The 22,990-nt window shown below is 38.3% G+C and overlaps 1 protein-coding gene across 25 annotated transcripts in view; it reads right to left on the reverse strand.

Annotated features, from left to right (window-relative positions):
* The window catches only part of NEK7 (NIMA related kinase 7), a 145,848-nt gene that overhangs the window by 45,846 nt on the left and 77,012 nt on the right, over positions 1-22,990 (reverse strand). For all 25 annotated transcript variants that reach the window (XR_016391873.1, XR_016391871.1, XR_016391877.1 and 22 more), the window contains 2 exons: positions 17,960-18,022; positions 16,084-16,194 (listed from right to left, as the gene is read on the reverse strand). Coding sequence is in view for 19 of the 25 variants with exons in the window: in XM_089906364.1 (XP_089762490.1) it covers positions 16,084-16,194; positions 17,960-18,022 (174 nt within the window). In the remaining 6 variants the exon portion in view is untranslated. The remainder of the gene's footprint in view (positions 1-16,083; positions 16,195-17,959; positions 18,023-22,990) is intronic.

Genomic DNA, 22,990 nt, shown 5'->3' on the forward strand with positions numbered 1-22,990 from the left:
AGGTGATAACAATAAACTGGCATCAATATAATGCTACCGAGACGGAATGACTTGGCCAAATGTAACTATCTAAATTACTAACATGTTTCTGAAGAATAATTTTAGGAATTTGACTGGATCGTAAAATAAATCAAAAGCAGTTTCATTACGTCATTGGTTATCTCCCAATATTTTTTATGTGTCTGTTTAAACACATGCAGTTTTTCAACCATCCTTCAGTGTACATTTTTTTTTTTTTTTTTTGAGGAAACCAATACTTATGATGGGAAAAGGCTGTCTGTTCTGATGGTGGCACTGTTGGCTATCTCTTAAAAAGAGGATGAACAGAAAAAAGGCAATACAAATTTGAATTCTTTTTACTACTGGTAAAATTTATATTAGCACTACAAAGGAGGAACTTACAAAATGCCAATGTATTAAAAAAAAGAACCGCCTTTTCTTAACTTGTTCTAATATATACATATCTTTGAAAAGTTAATTATCCAGTTAAATAGCATTACTGTTCAAAAATCCTATCTTTCTTGTGAAAAAAGACAGTCCCACATAAATATTCAGCTCTAGATTTGGAAAAAATCTAATACCAATACACAGAAATAAAAAATGTACATTTATTTGTCATGTGGTAAGTTTTTAATAAAGCAATAAATAATTTTTAAACGTTAGTAGTAATAAAGATTTCTGTGAAAAAACTTACAGGATATGTCATTTTTACTATATTTATGTTATAAAATAGAATGTTAACTTTTTATATCTGAAAATAAAATATCTAAAAAGTCATGAAAAGACAGAAATTAGCACTCAGGTATACCTAACCACTTGGACAGAATTATTATTTAGTCTTTTTTTCAAAGGTACGTTCATCTTTCTTCTATGCAAAGCTTCAAATATTGTTTACTTTAAAAGCATATTTTTCTATCTCCGTCAACATTATTCAAATAAACACTGAACATTATTCACATCAAAAGAAAAGATGTAACAAAAAAGGCAGCCAGGGTACATGTAAAATGCATATACAAACATCAGGTTATATTATATTCTCACTTATGTGTAAAAAGATTACCAGCATCTCACCTAGGTGAAATTCAGCATCCCTGGTAAAACATGTGCAATGTCACTGAATGATGTGTATTAATATAAAAGAGGCTAGCTGATGCAAGCTGCTTCCATTCAAAGATTTTTGGAAAATAGTCACATCTTTTTTTTAAATTGTCAAACATCCTCCTACAAATTAAATGCCCCAGGCCAAATTACATAGTGGGCACTGCTTATCAAGTATCAGTTTTGGGGTCACTTGGTTCCTGAATCTAGACACCACTACTCCAAACAGCACATACATTTATTTCTAAGTTTTATAACTCTAGCATTCCTCCTCAGGAAATCTTGGGAAAAAAATTTAACAGTATTACCCAGCATAAACTCATCAACAGAGAAAGAACAGAAAATTATCTTGTTGGATCAAAAAAAAAAGTTAATCTCTATAGTGTATCAAAATATTTAAGCCCGTAGTTTGGTATATTAATTTTTAACAAGAAAGTTTCAGACAAAACACCCAGAACCAGAGTGCCAGCTTCACAGGTGTGCAGCCCATACATTCATGCAGGGCCCTGCACTGAGTGTAATGCTCTGTTCTGCCACCTAGAAATTCCTAGTCATTTGTCAACAAGGGGACCCACGATTGTGTGCTGGTCCTGGGAACCATATACCAAGCATCCTTTGGAAACAACATACTTCTGTAGTTAAAAACGAAACCAAAAAAACAACAAATAACAATCCTGTCAGGCAAGTCATTCTTGAAGAAAATTAGGAGAAATGGTAATTAAATAACAAGAAATAATGAAGTTATATGAGAACTGGCATTGCAGGCATCAGCTGTTTTCCATCTCTTCCAAGTACCTCACAAGAGGAAGTAAGTAATTTATGTTCACTATGAGGAACTATTTCCTGCTTGGGAGTGTCATCAGATGTTTCATGTGCCACTCACAGAATCCATATGCGCCTTTAATAACAGACCTGATTCTTGACAGTAATGGCTGTGTGACCTTGAAGAAGCCGCTTAACCTTGCTGGGCCTCTGTGTCCTCACTATATTAAACAGAGCTTGGAGATGATCTGTGTGGCACCTGCTGCCTCTAAAGTATCTCAGTTACAAATAAAACACAAATAATAAATGCCTGATTGGCACATTTTCACACTTAAAAATAACAAATTTTACTAGTATGTCCTGTCCTTTAAATCTCCAGCTGATAAAAACAAAGCAAAAATAACAATCCTAATACCTCTGAGATCCCCATAGGTCCAGTTAATGCTATAAATGGCCTTCACATGAGATAACAGGTCAAATTTTTGTAATTAAGTAATTATAAGGTAACTGACCTTGTAATTAGGTCAACCATTTACCAACAGAAGGGATGTTATGTTCCCAAACATTTCTGTAAGTATAATGCATTTTTATAAGATGATATTTTGCAGTGGTTATTTCAAAGAATCCAATGCCCAGGGACTGGGTGATGGAAAAGACAGGATGCTTCTAAAAGTGTTATTGACAGTTCTAAGTGTGATTTTTATTATATGTCAATCTTTCTATGGAAATATTTTTATTCCAAAGGCATAAGAAGGTGTCAACAGACTAAACTGTACAAGTATTTGCTATACACCAATTTTGGGAATTATATAAATGCATAAAATAGTTATGTCTCAATTAGAATTTTGGTATGTGATACTAATTTGCAATGTGTGAATATTTTCACCCTTGGCACACTCAGAATAAAATTTAGGTATCCTAAGTTGCTTAGAAGATGCAAGTAGTGTGGGCTTGGCAGTCAGGAGATCACTAAAAATACTTACCATCTGCATCGAATTTTATCCTCTTTGATAAAACATTTCTCATCCAAGCTCTACTTGTCTTTTTCCTTTCCTATAAATGTTAGAAAAGCTGCTAAGTGTACTCAGCTGTTTCTAATTATAATTTAATAGAACATCAATGTAATCCACTCATTCCCCAAAGTCAAAATCATATAGGTTAATAATGGAAGTGGAAAACATATTTTATCTTATGGTAGAAAATGTGAAAGAGATAAGATATTTTTTCTGAGTAATTAAGCCTTGGGGGAAAAAATACCTTATTTAGCAAACAAGAAAAATAAGCTCCTATTTTATAGGAGCTTATATTCACAATATTTTTCCCCCTGAAAAGTTGCCTTCTAAATGTTCATACATCAGTGTCAAGGAAACTTAGGATATTTTAAAAAATCAATGAAAAAGATATGAATGCATCAGAATTACTACAAGGAATGATGCCTGCATTGCTGCCACGTTGATAATTCTTAAGAGAAGCTTCCATGTTCCTAAAATTCATGGGAAAATACTTGGAAATACTTAAGATGTTGTCTCTACTGCATTAGAGGACTAGAGACAGAGGTGGTGAGATGAAAAAGCAGGAAGTCCATCTTTAGGACGACATGGAAGGTCACAAGCAGAGAGGGCAACACTTGCCTCTGATGAATTCTTTCTAGTTATGTTAAACCAGACAATAGTAAGAGAGTTAGAAAGATATTTCAATATTCTTAATGGACAAGGAAGACAGCAGAACAATAATGAGACAATAAAAGTCTCTCAGTAGAAATTTGAACAAAGAAAAATGGGACAGAAGTCCGTACCTCTTCTCTCTACTTAATTGTCTACAGCTACCAGCACTACTGCTCGTGGTGGTAAATGGTTTATAAAGACAGCTTTCAATCAATATTACCTTCAAATAGAAGGAGCAAAAAGTTCCCTGAAAATTATCTTCTTATTTTTTCCTAAGTAAATATAGTTCAAAACTTACACACCACTTTTTCATTATGCTCACAGGACGACATAACGGCCATTATGGTACATAATTTTCAATTTATTAAAATCCCTAAGTTCAATACTACTTTATTACCAAACTTCTCAGGTATCAAAGAAAACCCAAGGGATACTTTATCAGTAACACTGCTTCTGTAAAAATAATGCTGTATAACACACCTACACATACATACCACACAGACATAAATCTACGTGGTTACACACACACAGGTGTACATGCATGATGTAGGTAGGTAGGTACCTATGTATAGAATATTCAATTCTGTATAGTTTTTTCAGATAGCACCACTAATCTGTAACCTTAAGACTTCTGAATAGTTCTTAAGTCATGTATGAAATAAGATAGATAGCAATCGTATACAAGAGATTCAGCAGGAAACAGACTGCATTTGGAATCGCTGGCAATTCTCCCTGTGGTCTGGCTTGGGCTGCACACTTTATGCCAGATGCTGAAATGGACAGTGTCTGTAACCTCTAAACCATAAATCAGAGTCAGCAAAGATAGATGGTGCTGCTGGGGAGATTTTACTGCTTCAAGGATCCAAAGGTCAAGAGCGTAAAAGACATTTCTAAGTGATTTTATTTCCAGTACAGCCTCTAAATTTGGATAAGAACAGATAAGAATATGTCTGCAAATGCAAAAAAACAACCACACCAAGAAGGCGAACAAGATTTACACGTTATAATATTTGAAGATAATAATTATCTCCAAAACACTTCATGTTTTAGCTAACTTATCAAAGTTTGTGGTAAGCAGAATTCTCAGACATACCTCACCCCTCAAAATCCTCAAGTCCTGGTGCACCATCCCCTCCCCTTGAGTGTGAGCTGGGTGGTGAATGTGATGAACTATCACCCCCATATTAGGTTATCTTATGTGACAGAAAGGATTCTGCAGACATAATTAAGGCTCTAAATCAGCTACTTTTGAGATAATCACCAGGATGATTATCCTGGGTGAACCTGACCTAATCGGGTAAACCCTTCAAAGAAGTCAGAGAGATTCAAAGCCAGAGAGACTCTCCTGCTGGCCTTAAGGGAACAAACTGCCACAGCAGAGAGGGCCATGTGGCCTCGAAGACAGCTCCCAGTTGATAGCCAGGAAGAAAGCAGGGACTTCCATCATACAGCCGCAAGGAACTGAATTCTCCCAACAATCAGTGAACAAGGAAGAAAGCTCTAAACCTCAGATGAGATCACAGGCCCAGCTGGCACCTTGATTTCAGTTTCTAAGACCTTGAGCAAAGAACCCACAAACCAGTATGTGAACTCACTGACCCCCCCCACAAATTGTGAGATAATAAATTTGTGTTTCTTTAAGCTAAGTTTGTGATAATTAGCAATTAAAAACTAATACAAAGTGCATTTATAAACACAGTAAAAAAAAATCAGTATAAAAGATTAACATTATGTCTGTATAAAGGAAGAGTCTTAAAGCTCCTACAAAATTTAAAAGAAATACCACACAGGTGGTAACAATGTAGAAAATACACAGTTGACAATCCAAAAACACAGCCTATATCTAAATATATTACAAATAAGAAGAGGTAGCCTAACTCAGGAACAAGACACGGGAGCCACTCTTGCCACCCTTATTCAACACAGCCCTGAAAGAACCTGCCAGAGCAATCAGGCAAGAAAATAAACAAGTTAAGGGCATTAGAACCGGGTAGGAAGAAGTAAAATTGTCTCTACTTGAAGGTGACATGATTTTATAAGTAAAAAATCCTAAAGACTCCACCAAAAAACCATTAGTTCTAATCAACGAATTCAGTAAAGTTTCAGGATAAAAATTTAACATATAAAAATCAGTAATGTTTCTATACAGTAATAGTGAATTATCTGAAAAACAAATAAAGAAAACAATTCCATTTACAGTAGCATCAAAAACAATAAGATACTTAGGAATATCTTAACCAAGGAGGTGAACGATCTCATAAAACTACAAGATATTGATGAAACAAACTGAAGAAGACACAAAAAAATGGAAAGAAATCCCATGTTCATGATCAGAAGAATTAATATTATTAAAATGTCAATCCTACCAAAAGCTATCTATAGATTCAATGCAATCCCTATTAAGATCCCAATGGCATTTTTCACAGCAGTAGACAATACAATTCTAAAATTTATGCGGAGCCACAAAAGACCCCAAACAACCAGAGCAATCCTGAGAAAGAAGAAAAAAGCGGGAGGCATCACACTTCCTGATTTCAAACTATATTACAAAGTTACAGTAATCAAAACAGTATAGTACTGGCATAAAAACAGACACATAGATCGATGGAAAAGAATTGAGAGCTGAGAAATAAACCCAAGGATTTACAGTCAACTAATATTTGACAAGGGAGCCAAGAATACTCAATAGGGAGAAGACAGTCTCTTCAATACATGGCACTGGGAAAATTGGACATCCACATATAAAAGAATAAAACTAGACCCTTATCTTTCACCACTGACAAAAATTAACTCGAAATGAATTAAAGACTTAAATGTGAGACCTGAAACCATGAAACTCCTAGAAGAAAACATAGGAAAAAGCTCCCTGACAATGATTTTTTTGGATATGACACCTAGAACATAAGCAACAAAATGAAAAATAAACAAGTATGATGACATCAAACTAAAGAGCTTCTGCACAGCAAAAGAAACAATCAAAAAGTGAAAAGGCAACCTACAGAATGGGAAAAAATATTTGCAAACGATATATCTGATGAGGGGCTAATATCCAAAATATATAAAGAACTCACACAACTCCATAGCAAAAAAAACCCCAAATAATCCAATTAACAAACAGGCAAAAGACCTGAGTAGACATTTTTCCAAAGAAGATATATGAATGGCCAACAGGTACATGAAAAGATGCTCAACATCACTAGTCATTATGGAAATGCAAATCAAAACCACAATAAGATACCACTTCAAGCCTGTTAGAGTGGCCATCAAAAAAAGACAAGAGACAACAAATACTGGCCAGGATGTGGAGAAAGGGGAACGCTTGTACACTGTTGGTGGGATTGTAAACTGGTGTAGCTGCCGTGGAGGAGCCTCAAAAAAGTAAAACTAAAAATAAAAAACTAAAAATAAAACCATGTGATCCAGCAATTCCACTTCTGGAAATATATCCAGAGGAAATGAAAACAAACTCGATATCTGCACCCCCATGTTTCTGCAGCATTATTTGCAGTAGCCAAGACGTGGTAACAACCTAAGTGTGCATCAATCAGTACATGGATAAAGAAGTTGTGGTACATATACAATGGAGTATTATTCAGCCATAAAAAATGAGGATATCCTGCCATTTGCAAAAACATGGATGGACCTTGAGGGCATTGTGCTAAGTGAAAGATAAATACTGCATGATGTCACTTACATATGGAATCTAAATAAAAACCACACAAACACACACACAGTCTCATAGAAAAAAGAGATCAGATTTGTGGTTGCCAGAAGTGCAGGGGAGGGGGGAGGGGGAACTGGAGGAAGATGATCAAAAGGTACAAACTTCCAGCTATAAGATAAGTAAGTACTAGTGATGCAATGTACAGCATGATGGCTACAGTCAACACTGCTGTCTGATATACAGGGAAGTTGTTAAGAGAACAAATCCTAAGCGTTCCCATCACAAGAATAAAACCATTTTTTCCCCTTTTTTTTGCATTTTCTTTTTATTGTACCTATACGAGCTAATGGATGCTAACTAAACTTACTGTGATATTCATTTCACAATATATCACATGTAAGTCAAACCATTATGCTGTACACCTTAAACTTATACAGTGATGTATCTCAATTATATCTCAATAAAACTGGAGGGGAAAAAAGAGATAGCCTTAACTAATTATTTGAAATTGTGCCAAACTCTTGGCACAAAACAGAGTTCAATTTAAATTATTTGTATTTCATATTTCACTAAAAAGAAATCTGTAAGAATAATATTTACTTCCTTCTTAGCCAGTGTGGTGTGGTATGACAATTTTTTGGCAGATAACAAACTTCTGAGTTTCCCTTCATGAGACTTTTTATGTTGGGTTATATCTTGTTTTACTGATATTTTAGTAAAGTATAGCTTTAAAAAATATAATGTTAAATATATGCACTTATATTTTCTTCTATCTGTCTCAAACTGACTTTCTAATAGGCAATTATATAGGAACTTAGAAACAGTTCAAAAAATAAACTATATTTTGGCAAAATAGGCTATGAAAATTTTAAATATATTTTAGCAATATTTCTACTGACAAAGTGTAATAAACAAAGCTCTAGTTTATATATTTCTGAGATTAGTCTCTTATCTCCCCTATACTAAGTTTCCATCACCAAATATGTTTCTTAGCAACAGAAAAGTGACATAAATAGTATTAATAAGGCATACTACAAAATGGAACATGTATTGGGTCCAATTTAGGATACAATAAAGAAAATGTATAGCATATATATATCACAACTTGATTAACTATAATCCAACTGTTACTTTTTGTAAGAGTCTTTTCCTTTAAAATTCTGATTACTGATGATAAAGAAATATATGATGAAAAATTCTGGATTTCCTTTTATCTTAAAACTCATCTGGGAAGTATTTCATCTGACCACAGCCTCAGGTATTCCTCTGTCACTAATTAGAGAAATACTGAATATTTCCACTATAAATTGCTTAATTATATTTGTCAGCCTGCTCTAAACCAATTAATTATTTACTTGTAAAAATCTTTGATGCAGTGCTATCCAGAGGTTCATTTCTGGAATACAGACCAGGAGCTATATTTCCTCTTCTACCCCAATTAAGCTGAAGAGTTGAGAGAGTGAAATATATTGTTGTGGTGAACAATGATTTACAATATTACTCACCATAAAGAAATGAATCACGTTTCTTACAATTCAAGTATCTACTGCTGTCCTTTATAAAGCACTAAGTCACTGTCATGTTCCTTCATAAAGAAGTTCCTATGATTTTTTCCATAATGTGGTCTCTTTCATAAAGACTGGCTTATAACACAAATCAAAGTGGTTAGAAAGCAATTTTAGAATTTCTTAGGGCCAAAAAACCCCCTTCCTGTATCAGAACGCTGTCTTCTCTCATGCCACATACCACTCGATATCTTAGCAACTCCTCGTGGGACCGGAGTATGAAACAGTAGGAAACATGTGCCTGTCATACCACCACCCATGTTTACTGATGGACCCCTGGAACAGAGGAGTGGAACAGAGGTGAGACAATCAACTGTTATACATACACTGTCCACACATTTATTGAGTTTCTACTATCAGCTAGGTACTCCCCGGAAAATGAAGGCAGGCTGATGAGCGAAGCAGACACAGTCCCTGTACTCAGCAGGGCTTTAGGTGAAATGGGAAATCCAGACATCAGGAAAATAATCCCACCAATAAATGCATGAATGTCTTACGAAGCACTGAGAGAAGAGTATGCCAGGAGTATTAAGAGCATAAAGCCGTCTACAGGTCAAAGAAAACCATCCCTGAGAAAATGATGTCTGAGCAGAGCCGAAGGACAGACAGACATAAGCCCAGCCAGCCTGGGGGGCACAGCACCTGGGGCAGCGGGAGCTGATGCTCGACTGCCCTGAAGAAGAACTGAGAGGCTGCTGCTGGGGCCTGGGAGGGGAGGCGGGGCAGATTCTACAGCAAGGGTTTGCTGAGCACCTACCGTGTGCAGGGCTCTGTCCTCAGCACGAGGAGTGCGTGAGGACACGACGCAGAGGAGGGTTCCTCTCTCCGAGAGCCTATGTTCTGGATCACACGTGGACCTGTACGTCTCGTCAAACATCTTTATCTTTACCTCAATGGGAATCTCTAGGAAGGTTTGAAAGCAGAGGTTTTTCTTTCTTTGTTTTTCTCTCCTTCCTCACTTCTCTTAAAGACTGATGGAGAAACAGAATAGATTTGAGGGGTGGATCCTGGATGCTGGGAGATTAGTTAAAAAGCTCTCATGTTCCAGGTGAGAGGTGACAGTCCTTCACTCAGCAGGGAGAGAAACGGAAACGGAGCTGGGTGGAGAAATCTGAGAGACACTGAGAAGGAAAGTAAACAGAACTCGGTGACAGACTGAGAAGGGGAGGTAAGAGAGAAAGAATGTCCGAGAAGACTGCTGGGGTCCAGCGTGCGCCCTGGACAGCCGGGGGCAGCCTCCATGAGGGAAACCACGGGTCCCCGTGTAGACGTGGGGAATCGCATGTTCTCAGGATTCAGACAGAGCTCCACACTACAGATAAGAAACTGGATCAACACGAGCCTAGAGAGTAACTGATCCACTGGCACAAACAAGATCAACTGGGAAGGGAGGGAAAAGCAAAAAGCAAAAAAAAGCCAGGACTGAAACTTTTAAAACTCCTTCATTAAAGACTAGGAAGAAGAGAATGACTCAGTCAAGAAGAATCAGAGTCTCCAGAGAGGCAGGAAGAAAACCAAGGCACTTTGGGACTCAACAAGCCATAGAGGGAGTCTTTTAAGAAGGAGGGTAGGAAAAGCAGAGGCAAAGGCGGCTGAGGATCAAGCAGAACGAGGACCGGACCTGGCCACTGGATTGAATGACACGGGTCACTCGAGAGCCATGCCCTGTGATGTGTTTGAAGCCAGGTCAGGAGTGAGTGTCTGACTGTGGAGACAAACAGAACTCGGGCAGTGGGAAGGGAAAGCCAGGCAGAGGCGGGGGTGGCAGGACTGAACTCAGCAGGGCCTCCCTTCATCGTCTCATTTAGAGCAGCAACACCCTCCTCTGAACCGGATTTCCTTTTTCTCCACTGTACTGACTGACGTCTGACATACTGCATTTCCACTCGCCTATCATTCTGTCTTGCCCACTAGACATACGGTTCTCGGATGAATCAATGAATGCATGAAGGCGGGACGTGTGTGAATGCACGTGTGTGCGTGTGAACGTGTTTAAGATAACAGTGACCTGAGCATGTTCAAGTAGCGTTAGAAGGACCCAGCAGATGCCTCCAGGATGGGGAGTAGATAACTAAGGTTTCTGAGAATCGGGGCAGAGAAAGAACAAAGAATCCAGGTGGCAACACACACAAACCCTTCTGTCCAACAAGGAATACGGAGACAGGAGAGAAGGAAGAGAGAAGAGTGAAGGGCCAGGCTGCTCCAGCAGGTTCGGCCACGGGAAGGTGAAGGCATCCTGACTGATGACGTCCGTTCACAGCAGGAAGATGACGTCCCCTTCCTCCTGTGAAAGAGGAGGCAGGCTGCCATCTGTGAAGTGTGGTGAGAGGAGAGGGGAGAAGGGGTGACCGGAGTATTTAAACAGAATAAAGAATGTTCCAGTACCCATCGAGTAGACAGCACAATTCAGACAGGCACATGTAATTATAATACTTAAGTATGTGCACACATCTGTACATATGCCTACAAAAATAAAATACCTATATATTATTTAGCCCTCATAGTAAGACTATAAGGCAGGTATTATTAACCCAATTTCATACCTAAGGAAACTGCAGCTCAATCATTAAGATTAAGTCGTTAAATCAAGGCCATAGCATCACTGCTTAGAGTCCTCTATCACCCTCAGAAGCTCCCAGTCTGTCTAGATTTGGCTGTCTTGTTACAAACTACCATTCTAATCTATCCTACTCCTTTACAAAACTTATTACAACTCCAGTTACACAGTTTTCTATGAGTGTCAGTTAAATGCCTCTCTCCTAGACAAGTTCCAAGAAGCCATAAACCAGGCGTACAGCACACAATGTCCAGTAAATAAACAAATTAAAGAGTGTTATTTTCTTTAAGGCTACAAATTGGTATAACTATTTGAGAGAACAATTTGGCAGTATCTGTGATGCATACACCCTATTGGTCAGCAATATTATTTATAGAAATCTGTGTAACTGTCTATTAAGTACAGTGTGTATGGTACTGTTGTATTGAAATACACAAGGTTTTGTACTGGAGCTTTCTCTGTAAGAATTAAACGATGGAAACAGTCCAACTGTCTATAATAAAGCAATAATTAAATACACTGTGATGCGTCTGAGAAAGAATACATAATCAATCAGTATATATTTTTGTATGTGTGTGTATGTGTGTAAAGATACAAAATAAAGTTGGAAAGGTTTTATGCACGTAAAAGTCAGTGGTTTATCTGGGAGATGGAAATGCAGGGAGGAAAGTTAAGGCTTTCACCATTTGAGAAAAGTAATTAGAGATATTTTATATTTAAAAAAATAATAAACACTACGCTTACTAAGTCAAATGGAGAGAAAAGCGACAACTATGTGTTCTATTGAAATGCATCAATCCATAATCAGAGTAATTCTGTTTGATGAAGGACCAGGAGAGATCTCACAGGTCAGATCCTCCCAAGTTATTAAATTATTCCCTCCCAGTACAATTAGGTATTTGGTCAGGTCTAAAATATCATACTGCAAAAGGCATACATGACTATAATCAGGATATGAAGACATTCTACTTATGTGAATCTGCTTAGTCAAAATTTCTATTCTGAACACTAGTCAAACTTTCTGTTATGGTCATTATGCTGAGATTACTGTAAGATCTACAGACTTGATAGTATTACTTTCAACCTTTAGAAGTGCAGCTCCAAGAGGATCTGGAAAACCAGACCCAAGAATGTCTTCTATCTTGACTAGGCAAACTGATGGCGGCTCTAACAAAGGACAGGATCATTAAAGGCTTACACAGTAAAGCCTGTGGGTGAGGATGGAGGAATGATAGCACTAATCCTGTCAAGAAGAACCACTCCAGTATTCTACCAAAGTATACACTATGTTGCTCTAAAAGCTTATAACTTACTAGGAATCAGTTGATATATTTTATTTTTATAAAAAGTTCCCTAAATAGTCTTTTACGTGATAGATACTTTCAAATTTTGATCAGTAGCCCCTGACTAAGGGTATAGCTATCCATTCTATAATGGTAAGTTACTACTCGTTACCAGAGTTCTGTTCTTCTGAATCTATCTTACTAGATCCACAGGGTCAGCTGATTAAAAATTTCCTTGATAATGTCAAGTGATGGCAAGTCTGTTTGAGTATGGAGCTGAGCTCACCACCACAATAAATATAAGATCACACTGACAAATTCTTCCTTCCTCACGGGCCGAAGAAGTCTGAATCTGCTGAAGATGGAGGTAACAGGGCTTCTGTAAGGCACTCTGGTTTTGAGTTAGTTTTCTCAAGTGTGAAAGGATAGGCGTACTCTTCCAAGGTAAATGTCCTAGGCCCAGGCATGCCTTGGCATTAGGCCAGGAACAGCAACCTTTATGTGTAAAGTAGGAGGAGCAAAGGAAGAAAACCAGATTGAACAAGAGCAAAAACTCTAAAAGGCAATCAAGCCCCTAAATCATCAAGCTCTCAATCTAGGGCAAGCCTCTGTAACTGAAATTGTCTGTTTCTTTCATCTGCTTCAGCAGGCATTTGCCCAGTAGGGATTTGCCCTCTTTCCTTTGCACTCTAAGTAATTAAATAACTCTTGTACCTAAAGGTTCAAGCAAAGAATGTTGTCTTAGTTGTCTCTCTTGTAAGGATTATTTACATGAGCTTTTATGAGTCTCACCTTGATAGGCAGCTGTTTTGTAAGATTTTCCATTTGTGTATTTGCATTTCTTTTTAAAATGAAGACTACATTTTTTTTATTGTTAATTAATTTGCAGACACTGCAAATTAATTGGTGGTTAGCTATCTGTGGTAGTGGTGGGAAGTCCCTACAACAGCAAGTCAGGTAACTGATGGGAAGTGTGTCATCCTACCACAGGACTTTAAACAGAGTCAGCTTGATAGCATTCTGTGATAGCAGGAATGTTATCCTCCTTTTATGTAGCGTTTTTATGATTTAGAAAGCAATCTCAAAACTGTCTCTATCTTACAAATGAGGAAACTGACCCTAAGAGAAGTTAAGTAATGAGAGTTTAAGTGGCTGGCACTGAACTCACACTGGAGAGCAGGGTTCTCAGCTACTTCTAGTAAACCCACAAACACCTTGATCAGAACATCTGCAAAGGGCTTGGAACGGAATGCAAATCGTGTATGCATCAGCATTTTCCGGGGGAGAAGGTCAAGAGTTTTCATCTGATTTTTCAAAGGAGTTTTGTGATACAAAAATTCTTAAGGGCCACTAAAGAAAAACACATGGGTTTTTACATCAGACAAACCTAACTTCAAATACAGTTCTTCTATTTATTAGTAATGATACTTATCTTCTCTAAGTGTCAAAATTACCTCTAAGAATTCTTCTGACGAGGAAACAAGATAATGCATACAAAGCACCTAACACTGTTTTTAAAAACCCCTTACAAGAACTCCACGTAGCAGAGATTACTGGTTGTGCTCAGGTATCTGTTAAGAGACTGAATATACAAATAGACAACGGCCAGACCACATATAAAAACAGAACTCTGAACCACAGTCCCCAGCAACCTGACCAGGAAACCAACCTTCCATCTTTAACAAGCAGCCCGGGAAGCCAGCCTGCTCCATCAGACTCGGAGGAGGTCAGACTGCTCTCTCTAGTGACAATCCAGTAAGCTGAACAGTAACTTCTGTAACAGCCCCGAATGGCCAGGACTTAATAACTGACAGCTTCCCCAATTTTCATCCTTGCTTCCAACTTAGGACCAACCAGAGAAAGCCAAATACACAGCCTCGCCAGTCACCTAAGATGCCCGACTTGGAGTGAGCTCACCAACAGCTTCTGTGTGTCAGCGGCCTCCCATCAGGGCACACCCGAATCTCCTCTTTTATCCACTATAAAGAGTCCCTCCTCCTCTACCTGCCCGCGAATCTCTGCCAACACGCTGGTGACAGTGGTCGACTCCGTTGCTGGAACAGGCTCAGAATGAACAGCTCTCGCTTTTTCTCATTTCGTTGGTCTTTGCTGATTTCCACACTGTTCAATTCCGCTTCCAGAGTAAGAGTTTAGCTCACACATGGACAGCCAAATGAAGACTACACATGCTAGCCTCCCCTGCATCTACACACGTTCATGAGATGAAGTTCTGGCCAATGGGATGAAACGGAAAACAGTGTGTGGCAGCATCTAGTGATGTGCCTTAGATACAGCCAGCCAGTACCCTTCTCCCTTCATGCCTACGACTTGATCAGCTGTAAACAGGCTTGGTCTCTGAGAATCTGAGATCAGAACTGCCATGTTAGCCCCAGAATTTTATGCAACAGAGAAATATACATAATAACACTAATAATACAGCAACAGCTTCCATTTACATAGCCTTCCTATATGTGGGACACTCTTCTAAGTTCTTAGTAAATATCAATTACTTAATCATTTAAAACGACCCTATGAAGTAGGTTCTATTATTATTTTGTTTTGGAAAAAATATGGCACACAGAAGTTAAGTAAGTCCCTGGTGGTCCAGTGGTAAAGAATCTGCACTGCAGTGCAGGGGACATGGGTTTGATCTCTGGTCAGGGAACTAAGATCCCACATGTCACGGGGCAACTAAGCCCGCGTGCCACAACTACTGAGCTCACGTGCATCAACTAGAGCCCGCATGCCGCAAACTATAGAGCCCATGCGCCCTGCAGCCTGTGCGCCACAACTAGAGAGAGGAAACCTGCACAGCACAACTAGGGAGAAGCCCACGTACCACAACGAAGAGCCCACGTGCCGAAATGAAAGATCCCGCATGCCACAACTAAGACCCAATGCAGCCAAAAAATTAAATTTAAAAAAAAGAAGTTAAGTTAAGCCCAAGTATAAGCAGTTTTTAGCCTACTGTTATTTGGCAGTTTCTATAACTCGTAGCTGAACTTAAACCCAATTAATATGCCCTTAGAAAAGAAATAACTTTTAAGTGGTCAAATCAGGGTTTGATGTGCAAGTTTGAATCTAAGGCCCACTTTCTTCTCTGAGCATCCCTCCCAGGAGCAGGGACAGCCCAGGTCAGGCTGCTCTACAATTTCCCACTGGTCCCTCTGTTTGATGTCCAGAGATGCAGGATTGAGGGTGCTCTGGCTGGAGAAATCAAGCTGCAAAACTATAACTTCAGCTTACAGAAGACGAGCCCTTGGTCTATTTCCAGGTTGGTCTCGGAGTGTTCACATATCCAGTGTGACTTCACCAGGTATCTAGCTTCATAATCAAAATCATCACTACTGCCTACCACTTATTACAGGGCTACCGTACGTTAAGCACCACGTTGAGGTCTTTAAAGTAGCTAACACACTTATATTTTTAACCTACAACTCAATCAGAAAAAATAAATCTTCAGTTTAAAAAAAAAAAAAACAAACCTTACCTTTATCATTCTGGATAGATCACCAGCATCTGCTAATTCCAAAACTATGTTTAGTTCATTATCTTCAATGAATGATGCATAATATTTAATTACATTAGGATGGTTGAGTTGCTGAGAAAAAAAAAAAAAACAGGCATCAAAAAGTTTTCTTACTGTAAATTCCCAAGAGTCACAGTTTTGTAATTTAAGAATTAAGTTAGTTACTGCATTTCATTTTTAAGTTACAGAAACCTTAACATGACTATATTTTTCTTTAATCTAGTGAATTTTGAAATAAGTATTATACTTATTGAAAGTAAAACTAGACATCATTTTTATTTTAATATTTTTATTAGAAATAATAGAGTAAATTATACACTTTTTTTAAAGTATTTTTTAAAGTATTTCTATGATGAACAAATATATAAATACATGCATATAAACAAATGACTAAATTAAATCACCAATTGTTAAAAATTATATCCTTCAAAATGATAAATGTCATTTAAGGCCACTCAATGTTAAGTAAAGTATTCCTTTTTACTACTATTTTGAAGTTAAGGGTGATCCTAGTATAACTCCAGCCAGTGGTAAAAATCTGGCATCTACTATATTGTATCTAAATATCACTTTTACATCGAATAATATAAATATTCTGAACTTATCTACGGGGTTGATTATTAAATTACCTTAAAAATTTTTCACCTTGTAGAAATATATTCATAAGTCTATACACATTTACAGTCTTTTTGTACAATCTTTTCATTCAATCTTTAAGCAAGGTAACATAAGAAAAATCATTTCTCAAAGAAACTTATTCAAGAATGATCCCAAAGAGTATACACAGGATTTTCTTCTCTTCTTTCTACTTAAAGGTTTTCCTCCCACATTTTCTATGATGATATATTATTTCTCTAACAAAGGTTTATTAAAGCAGTCACTTCATGTCCCAGGAAATAACTACAACAAATAGAACAGTGGAAAGCATGGTTCAATCTGATCTTACTCTTATCTTTTTGAATAGATCTGATTCACTTCAGGCACAAACAAAACTGGATGGCATAAAAATCATCCAAGTTTTATCCAAAAGTTAAAAATATAACATAAACCACTGAATTCCTCAAAAGAAATCTCACTATATTAAATGCAGTGTGACGGTAACTGAAATGTCAGTCCTATTCTTTGAGTGGATAAGAAACTGAAAAGCTAATTCTGACATACTCTTTACACCACCCTTTCTACATCTGCAAAAAGATATGGAAATATTATTTTTAAAACGTGAGCCATTTGGATCAGTCCACATTCTCAATATACCATACCCTGAGATAATGCTAATACGCATTTACATTACTTTATTTAGAATATGTCTAACTGGGATCATCAAGAAAAAATTTCTTCAATGTTTTATGTCTATTTTATTTATCTTCTAGTTTGAAATGGGGGAAAAAAGCTAATCCTACCAGGGCTTCCCTGGTGGCTCAGTGGTTGAGAGTCCACCTGCCAATGCAGGGGACGCGGGTTCGTGCCCCGGTCCGGGAGGATCCCACATGCCGCGGAGCGGCTGGGCCCGTGAGCCATGGCCGCTAAGGCTGTGCGTCCGGAGCCTGTGCTCCGCAACGGGAGAGGCCACAACAGTGAGAGGCCCACGTACCGTGAAAAAAAAAAAAAAAAAAAAGCTAATCCTACCAAATGTTCCAATTAAATTATTGTACAGTAAATCCAAAAGGTAACTGGATTCTTCAATATATTGATTTCAAACTTATATGTTACTTGAAATCGGTGCAGCATAAGCTGTATCTCAAAAATCTTTTTATTTTTAAGTGTGATATTTAATAAATCACTTTTATCAACCTATTCAATTATGTTCAAAACAGTCAACAGTTCGTTTGTTATTTACCTTAAGGAGATCTATTTCTTTGATACAATCAGCACGTGCTTTGGCGTCCATTAAATCAAATATCTAAAAATAAAATCCAGAATTACTTAATAAAATAGTAATCTATGGTTCAAGTCACCATGTAAGTCCACTGTAATACTTTGCACATAATTACACACACACTAAGAAGTATTCTTTCCAATTAGCTTTTAGGAGCTGTGGAGATCTACAGGTATTTTATCCCATGTGACTAGAGGTTACATTTTCCCTCCAGGGGCAGTCAGTATTAAAAATGGGAAAAGAGAAGAGCGAGATATTTCAAATCTTAAGTTCAAATCGAAGAGCACGGAAGTTGTGAGACTGTGATATATTAATATAATAACAGTTAAAATATTGAACAATATGTGCTAAATATACTGCATGAACCACCTCGTTTAATTCTCATTTAATCCGCATGAGGACAATAATGTTAGTATTCCCACTTTACACATGAAGGAAAGTAGGTTTAGAAAGCTTAAGAAATTGACAGAAGTTCACATAGGTAATTAATGGAGCAGCCAGAATTCATTATAGCCCAAGCTCTGAACCATTAATTTATATGATCAAATCAGGTCTAAAAGGTCTAATGCATGCATTCTTGACAGGGCTGATACCCTTGTCAATTTTCCAAGGAGGTGAAAATTGGTTCTTCAGAGAGAGGGTGACAAAGTCTTACTCTCTTTAAGCACAGATATACATATGATACCTAAACAGACACACTGTATTTACGGAATTAAAATTTCATGGTGGGGGGCATAATTGGGAAAAAATGTCTAAAAAGGTGAGGGGTGAAAATAAAGAAAAGGTTGAGAAACGTTGATCTAATGTAAAAAACATAAAAATAAATAATACAATCAGAGGGCTCTTTAGTATGTCTCTGAAGACAAAGAAATCGCTCAATGTTCCAAGCATATGGAAAATTAACAATAAATAAATATCTTAATAAGTCAATACTCCAAGCATAAATGAGGATAACACGTTCATTTTCTTGCTTTTCCATGATTCACAAAACTGTGTTGAATGCCAAGTTATCGTTATGTTTTATTATAGCTACAAATAAGGGAACCAGCCTGCAGTCCTCAGGAGGGACACTGTCAGGGGCAGACTGCAGCCCCGAGCACAGAACGTGACACTCAACCGGCAAGTGCTGCTGCACGAAGTGACATGAGTGCCTCGAGGGGCGGGCTGTGGCTGCCCGGGCTTCCGAAGCTTGATTCATATATGCAGGGAAGTGCAATACACCTCAGAAAGATTTCTTACAGAAATAAGTAAAATGACAAGTTCATTACTTAAAGGAGTAAACTCTACATTTAGCAATTTCACGTAGGAAAGCCACTCATTACCCAAAATGCCAAAAGGTGCCAGAAAAATGATGTTGTCACTAAATAACAAATCAAACAACTATAACAAATATTAATGTAAACAGAAAATTTTGAACTTGATGTTAGTTACTGATATGAAACACACACACACACACACACACACACACACTACTTATTTATGATGCCATTCTCGGGAACTACCAATCACAGGGGACTTGATACAACTTGAAGAAATGTGGGGAAGTACAAAATTTTGAATGTCTTAGACCTTGAAGGAATTCCTGAAAACTTTTTTTAAGGAAACAGAGAAAGGATCATTCTGGTACGAGTGACTAAAATGAAAAAAAAAAAATCACAAACTTGGAGACATGTATAAATCTAATCTCCCAGTAATCAATGTTTCTATGATGGAAAAGTATTAAAACACGAAAGACTGAGCGAGATGAGAATGTGTATGAGAGCTCTAGGAAACCCTAACTAGACACAAAATACAAAGACAGAACTGTGCCATGATGAAATCATGAATCTTTAATTCAACTTATAATTAAACTAATTCAGAATTAACAAATTAACTGTCATCTTGAACTGAATTCTCAATACCAAAAGTCACTTCTCAAACACTGAGGAATGAAGCATTGCTGGCACATTTAAGGCAAAACTAAATTCTGAACCAAATACTTTTAATTGGAAATTCAGAAGTATCTTATCTTGCTTTTTCTCTTAGCCAGCATGTCAAGACAAAAACAGAAACTGAATCTTTAGATTAAATCATTCGCAGACATAGATTCAAAGCTGTCTGATTCCTTGAGCAAAAGGCAATACACATGAAAAAAAATCTGGATTTTCATAAACTATTTACAAGCTTGTCTTCAGAAGGTATCTTTCCAGCTCTACCAAAGTTTCTAAACTAATGTTTGGGTTTTTAAACTAATGTTTGATACGAGCAAAGTTATTAGCAGTGTTTAAGCAAGTGATTGGCTGATACATTCTTGGTATTCTCTGAATCATTTAAAAAGTTTTCTTTTGTCACCTTTAAATTTTGCCAAAATTACTCACGACTAATGAAACTCAAAAGGTTAACACTAGGTATCTTTGGAGGGAAAAGGCTTTCAAGTGACTTAAACATTAAACACAAATGTCCTTAAAAGGGCATCTGTAGATCTGTTAGGAGAAAAAAACACTTAAAATGTAGTGAAGGAAGTACTTCAAAAAATATACTGAGAGAGTATGACAAACCTGTTACATCTTACTTTAAATAAATCTTAAATAAATGGAAATCTCAACCAAACATCTGGGCCTCACCAGCTTCACAGAGCCTGAATAAATGAACTGAGCAGCTTGTCCCACATTGAGGCCTGTTTCCCACGTGCCCTCCGTCCTTCTGATCTCACCCCTGGACTGTGCCTCTGTCTTTCCCGGTGTTCCTGCCCCTTGCAACCCGGATGCCACAGTGACTTCTGGTTCCCGCACTTGCTGAGTGGTAGGCACAGACTTTCTTATTTGAAGGATGGAAGATGGGTGAGGGAGTTAGAAAATCCATGGCAGAAGGGCTGAGTGGCCTCTCTAGACGTAAATTACAATCATCGAACAAGATAATCTCCGAATAATGAAAGTCTCTACCACCAGCCCTTCCCTGACTCAATACACAGGCCCCTAAGGGGTGAAGAGGGGGGCGGAAGTTAAGCCAGGTGAGTGCTCGAAGAGATCTGCACTGGAGCCAGGAACCGCGCTCCTCTGACACCCAGGCCTGTAATCCAGCGGCCATCAGCCTTCCTCTCTTCATGCACCAACGTGTCTGAACTTCAAGGCAAAAGACAGGACTCAATTTCTTCCTCGTGGATTCCTTAAGGCCCTGGCAAATGATGGCAAGGAACTAGATACCTGTGTGTGTCCTTAATTTTTCCATGATTATTTAAAAAAAAAAAAAACAAAACCTTTGTTTCCAAGGGGGTGCCTTTTAACTCAACAGGCTAGTATATAGTGATCTAACTCCTAGGGCATCAATCAGTCCTTTTTGCTTAAAATTAAAAAGCTTCTAATATGTACCACGGGAAATTCATCCTTTGTTCAGACTTCCTGAGAGCCTGAAGCTCAGCAAAGCTTAGTCAGGGCTTCCAGAGGTTCAGAAGCCACCTACAGGGGTCAGGGAGAAGGTGGTGCAGGAGAAGCAAACAATCCAAAATCATGACAGTGAGAAATATCCTGAAAGGAGTGGGAAAAAGAGATGCCACTGAAGGAAATAAGAAAAGGGATATCCAGAAAGACAGGAGAACCAAGCCAGTGTAGTGTGAAGAAGCTGTGGGTGTTGAAGCAACAGTTACTACGGAGACGTCAGTAAGAACGTCAAGTGATGACACTGCAGGAGAGGAGAGGTGGATGCGGGGGAAATGGGCAGCAGCTGAAAAAGTCTCCAGGAAGACAGAAGAGAAAGATCTTGTCCAGAGCGCAGGTAGGGAAGGGAAGGTGAATTAGGATGGCTGTGCAATCGTGAAAGCACAGCAGATGGCAGAGGTTATCACTGTCACACAGGAGATGCCCTTTTCCACTAAGCATGAAGGCACACGGGCCGTGGCTGAGGCTTCAGAGTAGGTGGTAGTTTTTAACTCCACCACTGACAACACTGTAATCATATGTACCTGCTGGTTTGTGTTCTTCTCACTACCGTGGTTAAAATATATCCAAGTAGGGAGTACAAGAGAGTGCATTTCCAAAGAAAGGTGAGCAAAACTCCAAGAAATATCCTGAACCTTTCTGTGCTAGGGGGTGTGCAACAGTGGCTACATGTGAACAGGGAAATGAAGAAACACCCAGTGAAGAGAAACCCTGCCCGGGGGGTTAGCAAGACAGGAGCAAGATGGGGGAGATTGTAAAGTGGAAACATCCGCATTGCTCAAATAGCTGACAAAGGTCCAAGAAACACACAAACAACTGAAATCAGACCTTAAATAAGAGGTCTAGAGAATATGGAATAGAGGGCCATGGTCAGGATGAGGTCAAAGAACAAGCTTTGGTGGAAAGATAGAATGGGAGAGAAATGAGACGGGGAGATGAAGAGGGGATGTGGAGAGTTAAGACAGGACAAGCAGAGCGCAGGGTGGGCTGTGACAGTGCTGCAAGCAGACCGGGTGCCGGGGGTGGGCGTGCTGAGCAACCGTGACGCCTGGTCTTGGCAGAGTCAGCATGGTGCCAGGGAAGGGACAGAGGAAAATGAGAGCAAGGGGCTGAAAACATATTTAAGAAAAAAAGAAAAGAAAAGGGGGGGGTTGTTGCAGACTGGCAGACAAGGGGCAAGATGGAACAAATATTGAACTGGATGGGCTTCAAGGACAGAAGAGAATGACGATTGCTGGGCACAGACTAAGGAGAAGAAACCCTAATGAAGATGACATCCCCGCATCCCAAGTCAAGAAAAGAGAAGCACCTTACACTGAGACGATGGGGAGGACGGTGGGGATGTCGAGGAGAGAGAAGATTCACTCAAAGAACAATATTTACTCACCGGGCTTGGCCACTAGAAGAGTTTCTCATTTAAAAATTTTAAGATAAACTCACATAATCAAAACTTGCATTTATCTTAATGATGACCCTAAGGTACCATAAGATGCTAAAAGAAAAATTTGTGAAACATCAAAAAATGGACAAATAACTAAATTATTTCATTGATGTCCACTGTATCAGTTAAATATTTTAA

Source organism: Delphinapterus leucas, chromosome 1, assembly GCF_059928025.1.
Source record: "Delphinapterus leucas isolate spDelLeu-1000000601 "Yukka" chromosome 1, BTC_Dleu_Yukka2, whole genome shotgun sequence".
Classification (NCBI taxonomy): Eukaryota; Metazoa; Chordata; class Mammalia; order Artiodactyla; family Monodontidae; genus Delphinapterus; species Delphinapterus leucas.